The following is a 16,350-nucleotide window of genomic DNA, read 5'->3' on the forward strand; positions in this document are numbered from 1 at the left end:
CCCTAATGATAAAGGGCCTCACTCTTGAGGCTGGAGGATGAAACCTAGCCTCTCCTCTTTCATCCCTTACCCTTCCACACACAGTTCAGGCTGGATCTCCCATAAACACTCATTACTGAATCTACCCCACTGGCTTTCTCCCATAAAATTTTCCAAGTTGATAATAGTTCTTTAATGTTCCAAACTCCTCCAGAATTGCTTTCTCTGTGATCACATGATTGTCTGGAATGCTGTTTTAACATGACTATAAAACCAGTCTTCCTTACATTTAATACATCATTGACATCAAAAGCTAAGTATGGGACATTTCCAACCTGCTCGGTTAGCCTCATTAGCACCAGCATCACAATTGTCCCCCTCTCCCTTTTTTCTGTTCTAAATTCAGAGTGCCACTTTTTTCTCCATTCAAGTTCATCTAAGGAAGTGAGCGTTGCCCATGAAAGCTCATATGCTGTGCTATGCTATATATTTTTTGTGTTAGTTTTTAAGGTGCCACAGGACTACTCATTGTTTTAACACTTTGTTTTTGTCAGGCTGCAAAGATGGCCAATTATGCTAAGTACCAGCACCTATGTGACGCCATCTTCATGTTCTTTGGTGTTGTGTTCATAGTCACTCGACTGGTTATTTACCCTTACTGGTAAGTACCTGGATCTTTCTGAGTAACGTCAGATATGCTCCTTTGTTCCTACCCTCCTCTAAAGTCAGCCTTCATATTAGGGATCCTATCGCTCATTACAGCCAGTCCCCCTCAGGGCGGCATGAAGCTGCAGCCCTCCCAAATGTTGCTCAGGAGCAGCGCTTTAAAATATTGTCAGAATGGTTTCTTCTTGATTTGTCATGTCCTTAGAGTAAGGGTACCCCGAGTGTGAGCACAGAGTCCCAAAGTGCCACTGGTGAGGAGGACAATGCTGATCAGTTGTAGCTGCTCTCTCAGCCAGTGTCAAACCAGGGTTGTGTACACAGGGAACTAAGATGGAGGGGAAAAAAAGGTGTGAAATTAAAGCTTGCTAAATCCTTCGTGGATTTGGAGGCTTAAGTTAAAGGAAAGGCCGCTTTACAGTTGACTTAGAACATTCACCCAGCAATGTAGTGTGCATTAACTTCATACCACTAGTAAATTTTTCCAGACTTTCCTGTGCATTCCAGTGTTGACAAACCCTTAAAACCAAAGGTGGTTTGTGACTTTCCATTTTAAGAGCTCATGAAAATTGAGGTGTTAGTGAGGCACGTCCTTCCTGAGGCAAGGTTCTCTTTGGGGCCCTCTGGTTTTTGATCATCTAAAGTACCTAGCTCTTTTCACTGCCTCGCCTGCTGGCCTGGGAAGATTGTCTGCCAGATATTGGGGTATTTTTTGGATTTAGAATCTTAGCTAAGATGTTTGTAATTAATCAGTCTGTAATAAGATTCCCCTCCTTTACACACACATGTAGACAAAGTCAGGCTTGATAGGATTCTTTTACTGATTATTATATTCCCTTTGGAAAGGTATCTTTTAAGGACTGGTTCACCTGAGTTTGTCTTTATCCTGCATCCTTATTTTTTAAACAACAGAGGCCTACTTTCTTTCTCTTTAGTTTTATCCCAAACTTCTTAGAAAAGCATCCCTATTTATTTTTGTATAACTCCAAATAAACATAAAGGGATCTAGGTTTGTTTAGTCTTCAGAAGAGAAGAGTGAGGGGGGATTTGAGAGCAGCCTTCAACTTCCTGAAGGGAAGTACCAAAGAGGATGGAGAGAGGCTGTTCACAATAGTGATGGATGGCAGAACAAGGAGCAATGGTCTCAATTTACAGTGGGAGAGGTCTAGGCTGGATATTAGGAAAAACTTTCACTAGGAGGGTGGTGAAGCACTGGAATGGGTTACCTAGGGAGGTGGTGGAATCTCCATCCCTAGAGGTTTTTAAGTCTTGGCTTGACAAAGCCCTGGCTGGGTTGATTTAGTTGGGGTTGGTCCTGCTTTGAGAAGGGGGCTATACTGGATGACCTCCTGAGGTCTCTTCCAGCTTTATGGTTCTCGGTAGGGAAATTTTTCAGGCACAAATGATGTGCCCTTCAGATGGGCAGATGTTACCACTTTCTGCTGTCAAATGAGGCAGTCCTTTCTCTGTTCCTCACCCCATTGTCTGCCATGATGCAGTATGCTCTCTGGCACCACCCTGTCACTCAACATGTCTTATAAATCTGTAATGTGATTTCCACTGGCTGTAATGTAATTCCTCCGCTTCCTAGGGAGAACATGAATCTCCAGTTGCATGCAAAGGTGCCATACTATTCCAGTCAGTACAGGTTCCTGTCCTTGATCTGTGGTGCAGTGATATCCCACACTTAGGAAACTGCATGCTGACTCCACAACTAGCTAGTGCCTAGGTAACCGTTATTTTTTAACTGAAATTAAGGCTCTGGATTTCCTCCCTGAAAGTTTATTTCTCACTTTTTCAATAAATGCTGAAAGCAAAATATTTAAAAAATTTCTCCTCAGTCCCTCCTAGTAACTACTTTATAAACCATCATCAAAAGGCTCTATTGAATTCCTTATGTGCTGCCAAAAAATCCCAGAGAGGAGAACGATGCCATAGCCGTCTTCAAGGAGCAATGTGGCGTGAGGAAAAGGCTAGGAGTAGGGATGTTAAGCACTAGTCAACCAGACAGTCGACTAGATGTTCTCTCTCTCCCCCCGCCCCTCACCCCATTGCTGCTACTATCAGATAGAGGCAGCAAGGGAGGGAAGTGAGGGGTACTTCAAAGTGGCAGTGCTGCAGGGAGACCGGACTCCGTGCGGCACTGCTGTTTTGCAATGCCGCCATGCTGTTTCAAAGGGGCAGTGCCGCACAGCTGATCCTGGGCTCAGTGTGGCACTAATACTGGGATCAGCTGTGCAGCGCTGTCTCACAGAGTCCGGGGTCAGCTGAGGATCCCAGGCTCCGGGCAGCGCTGCCCCCTTTGAAATGCCATGGCTGCGTTTCAAAGGGGGCAGCAGCGCCCTATCAACTAATCGAATAGTCAATGCAAAAATGCATCAACTATTCGATTAGTGAAATACCCAATACTTAAATTTCTTAGCTCGGAGCAAGGGAACAGCAGCTTCATTGTCAAAACTGCTTCAGAGCCCCCTCGTGGCAAAATTCTTTCCCTGCCTTTTGATGTAGTCAAGTTGTTCCATGCCACTCAACACCATGTATACATCCAAAGCAGCACTAGTGTTCCAAACAGTTGCCATCTCTCCCACTGAAGCCATTGTGAATGTTGATCATGCCTTGGAGAAAAGGGTAGAAAGCAGATTTTTATTTTTACTCTATTCTTCTCAGTGTATCCACATCTTCCATTGCTGCTTAGTTCAGGTGACTTTAACCCAAGCCCAGCTTCAGGCCCTTCTATACTGTGCAAGGGATGGTAGATTGGGGCATCGAACAAAGCAAGAGAAGGTTAAATGGCACAGAACCCTGTTGTGTATCTGCCCAGCCAGCTCGGTTCAGAGCTGGAAAATGGGAATTCTAGTCCAGCAGCAGAGCAGCCAATCTAACAAGCTCCCTGATTTTCTTTCAGGATCTTGAATACTACTCTGTTTGAGAGCTGGGAACTGATTGGACCTTATCCTTCATGGTGGCTGTTCAATGGACTTTTGGTGACCCTGCAGGTTATGCATGTCATCTGGTCCTGTCTCATCATTCGCGTTGCCTACAAGGCCTTGATGCGAGGAAAGGTAAGGCTGTCAGTCGCTGGGCGGGATTCTCTCTCTGACACTGAGAGGATCAGGGCATCTGTTAAAAAATCAGAGGGAGTGAGGCCACTGTTGGCTCCAAAATAAGAGTAGCACATTTGCTGCTTCTGAGAGTGGCTCACTTCATCTAGAGCTGTCCTGGTTGGTTAGGTTTGGCAGGCTCCTGCACCCACCTGGCCCAAGTGTATACAGAGGGAGGTACCTGTTTCTTGATCGTCTGGCCATACAAGTGAATAGTGCAGTTTGGCCTGCTCAAATGCTTTAATGACAATCCGTTTAGTTTGTGCATTGCTCTGCTTGTTCTGGTAACTTGATCAAGGCTTTTGCCTTTCCCCTTGTGGAAGCTTGAAGACCAACTGCTCTGTGTGCATTACAAAGCGGGGAAGGTTGTGCTCCCTGGTTTAATCTGGAGCTGCCATTAGAGGCCTCTGACTATCTTGGGGAAACTGTCTGTGTTACACAATGGACCCTTACCATAGGGTGACTGGAGCCTAATATTTGGAGCTTGCTACAGTAGTAACCCAGGACTAGGGCTGCCTATGCATATCCCAACAGTGCAGCAAGGTAAACCAGGCAATGGAGGCTACTGGAAATGTAGTGCGACCTGCTGACAGTTAGTGGGACTCTAGTGTCCGGTTTCAAGTGTGTAGAATGCTCTGGGTAGAATGAATTCCTCCTGGATAAAAGAGTGTGGACACAAGCTCTTCCTGTAAGAGGGAAAGGTCCTGCTATCTGCTGCAGACCCAGTTGCCTCAGAGAGGAGGTATGTATAAGTGTAGCTCAGTTAGTGTTGGGCCATCAAGCATGATGTGCTCTCCTCCTTGGAGCTTGTCCCTCTCCCTGTGTTGCCACTTCATTTAAAAAAAAATCTTGGCCTGTCTGCTATTCTAGCCAACACCTTGAGTAAGAATTGAAGGCCTTGAAGTGGCTGTCCTGTCCCCAGCACATAAAAGCTTAGATGCGCTATTACTGGCCTGGACTCTGATGCCAGTGCTGCTTTGTTGGATTATACTGGAGTTTCCAGGATTCTGGCCAGTTTTGTTTACAGAGGAGCAACTGTGCCTCATCAAAGGCATGATCCTTTGGAACAGAATGCTGCAAAGTCCTTCCATACAGCTTGAAAGACATGACCGGGAGGCAGCCTGAACTATGTTCTTCTGGCTCTTATGTGACATCCAAGGAATAGAAGGAACTTTTCAAGTCGTGGCTTTTAAGTAAATGCCATGTGACAAGGGCAGATCATACCAGATGCAACCCATGGGCTTCTAGCACAGTTTTTTCCCCAATTGTCTGTAGTTGAGGATTTCCATACAGCAGGGTAGATGGAGGAGACAAATCTGCAGGCATTTGACTAGTGATAGGCCCTGAGTAAGTTTGCTGTTGAGTTCCTCCCCACTGAGTCAATGCTATTGAGAAGTTGTTTTCAGGTCAGTGGCTGAAGGCTGGAGTACTTTGTCTGGGATCCTGCTCCCCATTTTTACCCACTTGTCATGACTGGAAGTGGTTTCTTTCAGAACCAGGCAATGCTGTTTGATCCTCCTCCAGAAGGGATAGTTAGACAGTAACATAGTTTATATCACCTTAGCTGTTTGGGAACCAAGCCTGAATCCCACTTGTGGCTGTGTTTTCACTGCCTACAGACTACTGGTCAGGTCTGTTTGGAACTTGTTTAGCCTAGAGGAATATTTGAAGTGGAGTGTGTGTTGGGGAAGGCCTTCTGAGGGGTGGGGAAGGAACATGTTGCAAGGTGTATGTGTGGTCTGTTATCATTTGTTGCTGTCTTCCATGGCTGCTGCTAGTTTCCCAATATCATATCTGTCTGTGCAGCTGTCCCCACACCTGGATATCTATATCTCTCTTCTCTCCTTGCTTTTCTCTCCTGACCAGGTGACCTAGCCAGGGAAGGACTAGCCCCTGCCTCTGTATTCTCCACTCTTTTCTCACTCCTTTTCTCTGTGCCAGATTGGAGCTGGACAGTTTCATCCCTTGCATGTAAGTGTAACCTGTGCTGTTGCTTGTAGAGTGGACCATGTGTGTGTGTTTTTTTTTTCTCTGAGCTTTTTTAAGACTTAAATACAAAACTGTGGGTCTGAATTGGTTTGGTTTCAGATGGGAGATATTTTGCAGCTTCCTTTAAACTGCCTGTCTCGCTTGGAATTGCTCCCAAGTAAAACAAGTTGTGGCTACAGAAGCTAAGGTGCTGGTTTGTCTAGTGGCTAGAATAAGGGACTGTAAGCTTGTTCTCACCTCTACCATAGACTGGCAGTATGACTGTCATCCAGTGTACAAAAAGGTGACACCTGTTTCAGTGTTTGTAATTCTCTGAGATCTGTGGATGAAAGGGCTGTAGTAACACATTATCATTAGTTCTCACTCTCAAAAAATCAGAGGGAGAAAAATACTTTTCTTAAATGACCATGGGAATTAAGCAGAACGGTATCTAGGGGTTTCTGCTTCCTTTCCCTGGGCAGCTGAACTCTTTTTGGTAGGGGAAAATGGGGAACTTCCGCCTGCAGAGGGTTTCTGTGCCTCCTAGATTGTATGCACAAGCGGTTGGTCTGATGAAATCCAACCTGGAAATCATTAACTGAGACTGGCTTCCTGCCAATTTTTTCCATTTGTCAGGAAACTTCCTCAGTGTCTGCCCAACTCAGAGTAGGCAGGGCTGATCCTGATCCTGTACTTTGCTGGAATGTGTTAATTGAGAAACTGCTTGCCCACCATGTACCTGGGGGCTGTCAGTTCTAGACTTGCAGGTACAGGGAGCTTGGGCTGGGCTGGGCAAGGGAAGTGCTATACTGGCAATGGGGAAATATGGAGACAGCTCTCCTCTTTCAGCAGCATCAGTGGCTATTTAGCCCTGGCAGTTAGCTAATTACCGGGGTTACTTATATGTGATTCAACTTGAGTTGGTAAATTTGTGCATTGTTGTTTGCAGTGTTGTGGAGGTGATCCCAGGATGTGACACACAAAATGGATGATGTAATCCTTTATTGGACCAACTTCTGTTGGTGAAAGAGCCAAGTGCTTGAGCTCCAGTTCCTTTTTTAAATGAAATATCAGTTAAGATATCTTGAGCAAACCCTACAAACAAAAATTCATCCCTTTAAAAACTAAAATCTGCTTCTTCCAACTCCCTTCTGATTGCCAAAAAGTGTCTGAACAAACTGGTAACTCATAAACTTGTGTTCTAATTTGCCATTTGGAAAGGCATCCTTTATAATCTGTACAAGGGTTTAGCTACTGGAAGAAGGATCGAACAGTGATCCAGTGCTATGGGCTCCTTCCATGGATATCAGAGCACTTCTCAATACACTTAAGTAAGGGACGTGATAATACTGAATTGGAAGTGCAAAAGTTAGCTTGGCCAAGGCTGTACAACAAATCAGAATGTGTTGGAGAACAGAACACATCTCCTGATTTGGTCATCTGTCTGAATTCTGTACCTCACTCCCTGTATTGTGATTGGAATGTGAGGTTCAACTTCATAAACAAATTAAAAAAATCTAATGAAGGGGAAAACTGCATTGGCTGGTCAGATAGATTTCTTGAACGACTGTTTCCTGTGAATATGTAGTCTTTCCTACACACTTACCTGTGATTTGAAACTTTCAGGTATCAAAAGATGATCGCAGTGATGTAGAGAGCAGCTCTGAAGAGGAAGACATGACTTCAAATAGCACAAAAGGAATCTTCAGCACTTCAAGCAATGGTGCCAATCGGCTTAATGGTCATGTGGCTAGTGCTCAGTGGCCAGGAGAGGCCTGAGGCAAACATGGACTCTCTAGATATCTAGATGTGTTGCACTCAACATTCCTAAGTGATCTTTAATCTAGATACCCCTTCCTTCAAAAAAAGTCCATCAAATCTGAACTAAGCATAGTCCAGACCTGTTGAAGGTTTCATGCCACAGAAGGGACCGAGCCAATTACTAGTGCAAAAACAAAGATGCAAAATTCCACTTTATTAAATACAAAATGGCTTATTTTCTTAGTCTCCTAGTCCATCTCTAATATTTGCAGAAGTATTTGTGTGTATGTGCTACAAACTGTTTTTTATTAGGATCAGCTCAAGCTTGATGGAATGAGTTTGGGCTGGGACGGACACTGACTGTGGACTGTGTACCTTTCTAAAAATGTTTCGTGACTTGGAGCAGGTCCAGTATGCCTTCTTGATGCACTCCAGGATACATTTAGATTGTGTGATCTAGTATCATTCTAATAGATCATGCTGTAAGCTGCCCAGGCTGCAGCACAGAGATTTTTAAAATCAATTTTAATGTATCAGTCCTGCTGTGACTGTGTTACAGCCATGAATTGAATCAGATTCTGATGGACAAAGCATGTTTTAACTTGTCATTGGGATGTTCTGTGTGAAGGAGATTATATATAGTTTATAATCTGTGCTGTCAAGATGGCCCGAGTAGTATTTACTGCCTATTGTGGTGCTGAAATGCCCATCCGAAGTCTTAAATAAACCTAAAAAAAGTTGCACTCCAGATCCTTATTTAGAAAACTATCACAGCACAGCCATACTTGCAACGCATGTGAATTTAAAGACTTTTACAGGATATGGTTAAGATTTATAAGGCAGGACATTAGCCAAAAATGGACAATGCTGGTAGGTTATATTAACTTTCCACAGGGACAGAAGTTGCAGCCCTGTCTGTGTTTAAGACAGAAGTGAGCATCGCTATCCTGATATCAAGGTAGTGGAAAGGCAGCCACAGCAAAGGCTTCACTTCTTCCTTTACTCAATGGTACTTCAGGGGCAATGGAAGACACCTGAGTGTGTCATAATCATGTGCAGGACTTCAGAAATGTCTTATTTTATACAATTGTTTACTCTTCTCTGATTTAAAAAAAAAAAAGCTTCAGAAACTTGTTTGACTTGCATTTTTTCAGCATTTCTCTTAAGGAGGCAGCTGCCTCTGCTTTGTAAACAACTCATCTTGAAATATTGAACAAGTTTGGCATATACACTGCAGAAAATAGTGGTGGTGGTCTTCTGTGTCCCCCATGTGCTGGTCCCATAGGACTGCTATCCTAAAGGAGAGACTTCTGATTAAGATTCTGTGCTTCACTTAAGTGACAGCAACAATGTTCTGACCAAATTCCAGATTAGCTAACTACCAAAGTAGGTCAAATGAGCTTTAATCAAGTCTCATGCTCTTCACTAACATTATTTTGGAAAATTAATCACAGGCTGCAAAGCTGAACAAATTTCCTTCATGAATATTTTCATCAGCCCTAGCTCCAACAACTTTTATTCAGTGTCCCTTAATTGCCCAAAAGTTAGTGCCTCTTGCTGAACTTTTGCTCTGTGTTCTTCTCAAGCATATCTGTGGCAAGAGAACCATGTGTTAAGTATCAAACTTAAATTTATCAATATGTAGGGTTCATCAAATTTGAGTTGGATCTTAAAATAGCTACCTCATACCACTATTTTCTCAGAGTGCATCTACACAACACCCTAAACTTGAAATAAGTTATGCAATTTGTCACTATCTAACATTGAAATGAAGCTACAAATTAAACTTTTGGATGTGAGTGCCTGGCCATTGGGAGTAAAACGTGCAATTGTTAAATTCATACACTTATGGACGGTGACTAGAAAACTTTAATGTGGGTGTCAAACCAGTGTTGATAAAAATCTAATCTGCTTGGGAACAGGACTCAATCCAAAATTGTCCCAGAAATTTGCTCTCCATTTCCTCAGTTTGAGTCCACAATGGCAAATTCGATCAGTACAACAAGTACTCAGCAGTGTGCAAAATCCACACCCAAGCAATGCTCTAACACACACTTAACACCTGCTGTAGATAGTACTAGGTGGACTGGAGGACTCTCTTGATACAATTTACCTAATAGGGAGTAGTTGTATCTATGGGGCCCATGTCACACTGCTAACCCTCTGCACCACAATCCCCAGGTCACAACTAATTTCATTGTGAGGATTTCTTCCATCCATGTGTTGAATAAATTCATGCACCAAGCCATGCGTGAATGTGCACCACAAGTATAAGCAAAGCTAAGCAAGCTAACTGTGGGGCTACATCTACACTGGCACCTTCTTGCACAAGAACTCTTTTACGGAAGAGTTCTTGTGCAAAAACTCTTCCAAAAGAGAGCATCTACACTGGATGTGCCTTTGCGCAAGAGATGTGCTTTTGCACAAGAGCATCCATGCCAGTGTAGACGCTCTCTTGCGCAAGAAAGCTCTGATGGCCATTTTAACCACGGGGCTTTCTTGCACAAGAAATTCATGTTGCCCGTCTACACTGGCCTCTTGCGCAAGAACAGTTGTGCAAAAGGGCTTATTCCTGAGTGGGAGTGTCAGTTCTGGCACAAGAAGCCCTGATTTCATATATTAGAATGTCAGTTTACTTGCACAAGAACATGCGGCCAGTGTAGACACAGCCTGGGTGTTCAGCTAATCAGCCACGTGGTATCTGAATTAAGGATGTTTAGAAGCAGATAAGTGACTAATCTCAATAAAGGAAGATGCTCAGAAGGAGCTACCCCCACTGTGACTCTGCAGTTTAAATATAGTAGGAGCCAGGCAGAGGTGCAGCAGGGATTGGCCCTGGACTGGCACGAGCCAGGACCACTACAGCACTGCATTTTAAATGTTGTAAGAGCCATTAACTCTTACTGCATTTAAAATGCAGAGCCATAGCCATCCTGGACCAGTGTGATCCAGGACTGAGCCTGGCTTGCTGGACCTGGCAGGAGCGGGGACTGAGCAGCTCCTGTTAGTAGCCAGTCCTGGCTGCTGTGAACAAAGGCTGCTTTGCAGCAACCATCTCATTTGCTGGGGGACTTACCTCCCCCCTGGGACCTCCTGCAGATAGAGGCTGCTGCTAGAGCAGTCTCTCCCCTCCCCTTGACACACCTGGAGACAGTCCTGGGGGAACCAGATTCCTCAATTGCTGCCTCTGATTGGGGGGGGGGGGGGGAGAGAGAGCAAGTAGTTGACTTGACTCTGCAATAAGCTTAGGCTTATCAAGTAATAGTCTACTTGCTTACATCCCTAATTTGAATTGAGTTACAGGGAACACTGGGCCCATACCCCCTCCCACTCCCTGCATCCCTCCTCCAGGTCAGAATCCTCTCCTACAGCCATACCCCTTCATGGACCTTACCTCAATTCCCAACCCCTTCACTCAAACTCCCTTTGACCCCACACGTCTTCCTGTACCCTAATCCCCTACCTCCTGTCATAAGACCAATCTCCATCCAAAACCTGTTATCTCCTCAAGAACGTGACCTGTGACCACTTAATCATTTTCTTGGAGTGCCCTCCCACCACTAAAAACTGCCCTGAACTACAGCGTGTTAAGCTCTCACAAGCCCTTAATTTCTCAGCCTGTGGCAACTCAGTTGGCTGAGGTGGGAGAGGAGAATTTGAGGAGGATCCCGGCAGCTAGCGCACAGATGTAGCTTGAATGGACTCCTTCACGCGGGCCCTTCTGGTCACAGACGGACAAGCGGAGACAAGTAGAATATTTAATTCTCACATGATCAAGCCAGCTGCTCCGGCAGAGTCCTGAGGGCAGGGAAACGCCCCACGCTGCAGCAGGGCTGCCAGCCCCTGCAGCAGGTGTCACCTTAGTCTTCCACGGTGCCAGGGCCAAGCTGGGCCTGTTCCAGCTGCTTGAGGGCCTGCTGGCGCTGGAAGTAGCGGTAGGCGCGGGCGCTGCACAGGTAGCCGCCGTAGAGTGTCAGGAGCATCATGGAGCCGGAAAAGGCCTTGTAGCTGAAGTCGGCCAGCTGCTTGGCGGAGACCATGCCTGGGAGGGGGGAACCACAGGCCACGCTCAGTCCCAGCCCCGGCCCCCCCCTTCTTCCTCCTCGCTCCTGCCCCCCTCCCCTTCTTCCTCCTCCTCCTCACTCCCGCCCCCCCTTCTTCCTCCTCGCTCCTGCCCCCCTCCCCTTCTTCCTCCTCACTCCTGCCCCCCTCCCCTTCTTCCTCCTCCTCCTCACTCCCGCCCCCCTCCCCTTCTTCCTCCTCCTCGCTCCTGCCCCCCCCTTCTTCCTCCTCACTCCCGCCCCCCTCCCCTTCTTCCTCCTCCTCACTCCCGCCCCCCTCCCCTTCTTCCTCCTCACTCCCGCCCCCCTCCCCTTCTTCCTCCTCCTCGCTCCTGCCCCCCCTCCCCTTCTTCTTCCTTCTCGCTCCCGCCCCGCCCGTCACCTGCCGTCACCGCTTCCAGAAGCTGCGTCTCAGGGTCGCGGGCAGTTCCGGCTCGCCTTCCGCCCGACCCCTCGTGACCTCTACCCAGAGGCCGGGTTCTTCCGGTCACGTGGTCCCGGGAGCGGAAGAGTGCATGCTGGGAGCGGTAGTCTCTCTGAGTGCCCGGCGCACTGAGGCGGGGGGGGGCAGAAGGGCGATGGGGACAAGGGTGCGGGGGCCACACACCCCGTGCCGGGCTCTACGTAACCCCCCCAGGCTGTGACCCCAATGGGCGACTCGCCCCCCCCCGCGCGGTGCCCCTGCTGCAGGCCGGGCGGGGGCCGAGCCCCTCACCCAAAGGGCGACCCCTGCTGGCGATGGCGGGTCGCGGCCTGTTGCCGCCGTGGTGCCCCCCCCCCCCATTACAGCCCTGCCAAGGCCTAGAGGGGCAGGGGCAGGCTCCCCACCCCCCCCCCCTTAGCTCAAACTGGCTAAGAGATTTTCAGCGTGACCCCCCCTGCCCCCACCTCCCCCGCCATCTGCCCCTTGAGTCAGGCCCTTAATTCGCCTGGCTCTGCCCCACCCCCTTTCCCATCCACCTCCCTCTACCGCTCTGCTTCAGGAGCGGGCAAATACCGGCCTGGTTCGCCAGGCATAGCGCCCGGTGGGCCACTGCAGGTACGGCCAGTTACAGCTCCTGCTGGCCATGGTGGGTCGCCATTCCCGGCTACTGGAAGATGCGGGAAGCGGTGTGGACCAGGACACCGCTTCCCGCAGTTCCCATGGGCCAGGAATGGTGATTCTCGGCCAATGGGAGCTGCAGCGGCACAGGTCAATATAGCAGCGGTGGCCAGTCAGGTGCTAACCCTGGGGAACTGCCACTGTTTTATTGCCCTTCTCCATTTCCTGCCTCCCACTTCCAGTACAAGATTAGATGCTTGTCTCTTTCACATGCAGTAGCCTAGCATGTTTTTCCCTTGGTCTGCAGCCCTCCCATACGCCTTTCTGTTTTTCGTGAACTTCTCAGAGCACTCATATTAATTAGGTGAATGGGGTGGGAGGAGCACAAGGGACTTACATCCCTTAAGGTCAATTTGCATAACAGCTGATCTGATGTTGGGCGTTGTGCAGCCTGTTACCTCTAAACATGGGTCCATATCACACTAATATAGCACAAGCCACAGTTGCCATGATGACCAGGATGCTGACTGAAGTCCCCACAAAGGCCAGCTGCAAGGAAAGATGCTCACTGGTGCTAGCCCTGCAGCCTGAGGGCTAGCACATGAGTGCTGGCTTCACAAAAGTTTCCTCTAACCCAGAAGGTTCTCACAGTCACAAATTGAGTGGAAGTGCTTAGGCTGTTTGCTTGTTTCTGGGTTTGCTGGTGAGTAAAGGTCACTCTCTGCACCTGGGACTGGAACCGACACAGCACTTGGAGCAGCATTGACATCCAGAGTGTCCTTGGACAGGAGCTGTGTCTGCAGAACATAACTCCAAATGGCAAAGGGGAGCCTTTTTATAGCCACAACTTGCAGCAGCTGGGCAGGGTGAGGGAGTTTTTCCTCAAGAGCAGCAAGGCTCTGAGACAAGCTTTGCCCAGCCTTGCTGTGATACTGTACCTTGGACACATGCCCTGTAACCCTCATATTCCTCATTTTATATCATCATGGTCTTACCTATAAAGTATGCCTTGTAAGGTGTCAGGAGTGCAACTCTGATCTGCTGATGGTCATGTCTCTATCTGTATACCTGTATCATCAATGCATATGACGTTATGTGAATGTGTTGTATGACTGTCACTAAATCATGTTGTAGTGTGGGCAATCAGCCTGATGTCAGCTTCCCAGATATATCAGCAAGGAGAGTAGCCAGTGCCTGGGTTGGGTACCAAACAACCATTGTCCAGCAAAGGAGCTACAATACAATGCATGAGGGGAGTTGCTCATCTTTGCCTGGAAACTCAGCAATGCCTCCAGACATGCCTGAACTTTTGCTTTCCAAACATGTGGACTGAGGGTATGAAAACCTAACACAGGGGGCCATACTTGGCCTTTCTCCTGCCACACCTGCTGCAAGCAAAAAGGGCACTCTGAAGATTTCAACCTTGGCCCAGTTTTTAAGGGAGGAATATGCATACTGTGGATTGCACTATCCAGCACTCAATGAACCTGCTGAAGGTGGGAACCAGCCAGATGGAGGAGGGATGCTCCACCCCCAACTTAGCCTAGCCTCCAGGGGCCAGAGGAGTAAAAGGGGTAAAAAACAAGGCTGATGTCATGGTAGGCTCTCTATTACAGACCATCTAACCAGGAAGAAGAGGTGGATGAAGCTTTTTTAAAACAACAAAATTATCCAAAGTACAGGACTTGGTGGTGATGGAGGCCTTCAACTATCCAGACATCTGTTGGGAAAATAACACAGCAGGGCATGGATTATCCACCAAATTCTTGGAATGTATTGGAGATCTTTTTTTTTATTTCAAAAGGCAGAGAAAGCTATGGGGGGAGGCTATTCTAGATTTGATTTTAACAAATAAAGAGGAACTGGTTGAAAATTTGAAAGTGGCAGATGGTGTGAAAGTGATCATGAAACGATAGAGTTCATGTTTCTAAGGAATGGTAGAAGCAAATTAGAGACAATGGATTTCAAGAAGGCAAATTTTAGCAGACTCAGAGAGCTGGTGGGTAAGGTCCCATGGGAAGCAAGACTAAGAGGAAAAACAACTGAAGTTGGCAGTTTTTCAAAAGGACATTATTAAGGGCGCAAGACCGCACTATTCCACTGTGTAGAAATAATAGGAAGTATGCCAAGAGATCATCCTATTTAACCAGGAGACTTTGAATGATCTAAAAATCAAAAAGAAGTCCTATAAAAAGTGGAAAGTGGGACAAAGTACAAAGGATGTATATCAACCAATAACACAAATAGGTAGGAGCAAAATTAGAAAGGTGAAGGCACAAAATGAGCTCGAAATTAGCTAGAGACATAGTGGCTACGTCTAGACTGGCATGCTTTTGCGGAAATACTTTTAACGGAAAAGTTTTTCCGTTAAAAGTATTTCTGCAAAAGAGCGTCCAGATTGGCAAGGATGCTTTTGCGCAAAAAGTGCTTTTGCGCAAAAGCATCCGTGGCCAGTCTAGACGTGATTTTGCGCAATAAAGCTCCAATCGCCATTTTAGCCATTGGGGCTAAATTCTTCCCTGTCTACACTGGCCCTCTTAGGCAAGTATTCTTGTGCAAGATGGCTTTTTCCCGAGCGGGAGCGTGAAAGTATTTGCACAAGAAGCACTGATTTTGTACATTACAAAGTCAGTGCTCTTGCGCAAATTCAAGCGGCCAGTGTAGACACACCCAAAGGGTATCAAGAAAACATGCCACAAATGTATTAGAAGCAAGAGCAGGACCAAGGACAGGGTAGGCTTATTGCTCAATGAAGAGGGAAAAACAGAAAATGCGGAAATGACAGAGGTGCTTAATAATTTGTGTCGGTTTTCACTAATGTCTAGTTGGCAGCCAATATCAAGCGGAGTGCTCCAGGGGTCAGTCCTAAGGCTGGTTTTGTTCAACATCTTTTATTAATTACCTAGATGAGGGGATGGATTGCACCCTCACCAAGTTTGCAGATGACACACTGAGCGAGGTCGCTATGCTGCAGGGTAGGGAAAAGGTCCAGAGTGACCTAGACAAATTGGAGGATTGGGCCAAAAGAAATCTGATGAGGTTCAACAAGGAGAAGTGAAGAGTCCTGCACTTGGGATGGAAGAATCCTAAGCATTGTTACAGGCTGGAGACTGACAAGCTAGGCAGCAGTTGTGCAGAAAAGGACCTGAAGATTACAGTGGACAAGAAACTGGATGAGTCAACAGTGTGTGTGCCCCTGTAGTCAAGAAGGCTAATGGCATATTAGGGTGCATTAGTAGGAGCATTGCCAGCAGCTCTAGAGATGTGATTTTTCCCATTTATTCGGTACTGGTGAAGCCACATTTGGAATATTGTGTGCAATTCTGGGCCCCCCATTACAGAAAGGATGTGGATGCACTGGAGAAAGTCCAGTGGAGGGCAACAAAAATGATTAGGGGGCTGGAGCACATGACACATAAGGAGAGGCTGAGGGATTTGGGCTTATTTAGTCTACGGAAGAAAAGAGTGAGGGGGGATTTGATAGCATCTTTCAACTACCTGAAGGGAGGTTCTAAAAAGGATGGAGCCAGGCTATTCTCAGTGCTGGCAGATGACAGAAGAAGGAGCAATGGTCTCAAGTTACAGTGAGGGAGGTCTAGGTTAGATATTAGGAAAAAAACTATTTCAGTAGGAGGGCAGAGAAGCACTGGGATGGGTTACCTAGGGAGGGGGTGGAATCTCTATCCATTGAGGTTTTTAAGGCCAGGTTTGACAAAGCCCTGGCTGGGATGATTTGGTCCTGCTTTGAGGCTCGTTGATCTCTTGAGGTCTCTTC

At 46.9% G+C, this 16,350-nt stretch overlaps 2 protein-coding genes across 5 annotated transcripts in view; one reads left to right on the forward strand and one right to left on the reverse strand.

Annotated features, from left to right (window-relative positions):
- Positions 1 to 8,606, forward strand: part of CERS5 (ceramide synthase 5) — a 49,194-nt gene extending 40,588 nt beyond the window's left edge. Inside the window, exons 8-11 of one of the 2 annotated variants that reach the window (XM_075902054.1) lie at positions 534 to 640; positions 3,548 to 3,709; positions 3,856 to 3,872; positions 5,634 to 7,317. In XM_075902054.1, the coding sequence (XP_075758169.1) occupies positions 534 to 640; positions 3,548 to 3,709; positions 3,856 to 3,872; positions 5,634 to 5,743 (396 nt within the window). In that variant the 3' untranslated portion in view covers positions 5,744 to 7,317. Of the gene's footprint in view, positions 1 to 533; positions 641 to 3,547; positions 3,710 to 3,855; positions 3,873 to 5,633; positions 7,318 to 7,337 lie in introns of those variants that run through there. The other variant, XM_006131149.4, reaches the window with a different exon arrangement.
- Positions 8,607 to 11,216: 2,610 nt separating this feature from the next.
- On the reverse strand, positions 11,217 to 12,073 carry COX14 (cytochrome c oxidase assembly factor COX14). 3 transcript variants are annotated; one of them, XM_075902055.1, is made up of 2 exons: positions 11,916 to 12,073; positions 11,217 to 11,514 (listed from the first exon to the last, which is right to left on the reverse strand). In XM_075902055.1, exon 2 carries the CDS (start codon positions 11,510 to 11,512, stop codon positions 11,333 to 11,335), a length of 180 nt encoding a protein of 59 aa, XP_075758170.1. In that variant the 5' UTR covers positions 11,513 to 11,514; positions 11,916 to 12,073; the 3' UTR covers positions 11,217 to 11,332. The 3 variants fall into 3 exon arrangements, with proteins under 3 accessions (XP_075758170.1, XP_075758172.1, XP_075758171.1); XM_075902057.1 differs by having other exon boundaries at positions 11,926 to 12,048; XM_075902056.1 differs by having other exon boundaries at positions 11,920 to 12,026.
- Between the last annotated feature and the right edge of the window lie 4,277 nt (positions 12,074 to 16,350).

Source organism: Pelodiscus sinensis, chromosome 19 (genome assembly GCF_049634645.1).
Source record: "Pelodiscus sinensis isolate JC-2024 chromosome 19, ASM4963464v1, whole genome shotgun sequence".
Lineage (NCBI taxonomy): Eukaryota > Metazoa > Chordata > Testudines > Trionychidae > Pelodiscus > Pelodiscus sinensis.

What these genes read in the sequence shown, in the direction of transcription:
- COX14 (XM_075902055.1), bottom strand. Translation starts at nt 11,512, where the DNA reads ATGGTCTCCGCCAAGCAGCTGGCCGACTTCAGCTACAAGGCCTTTTCC.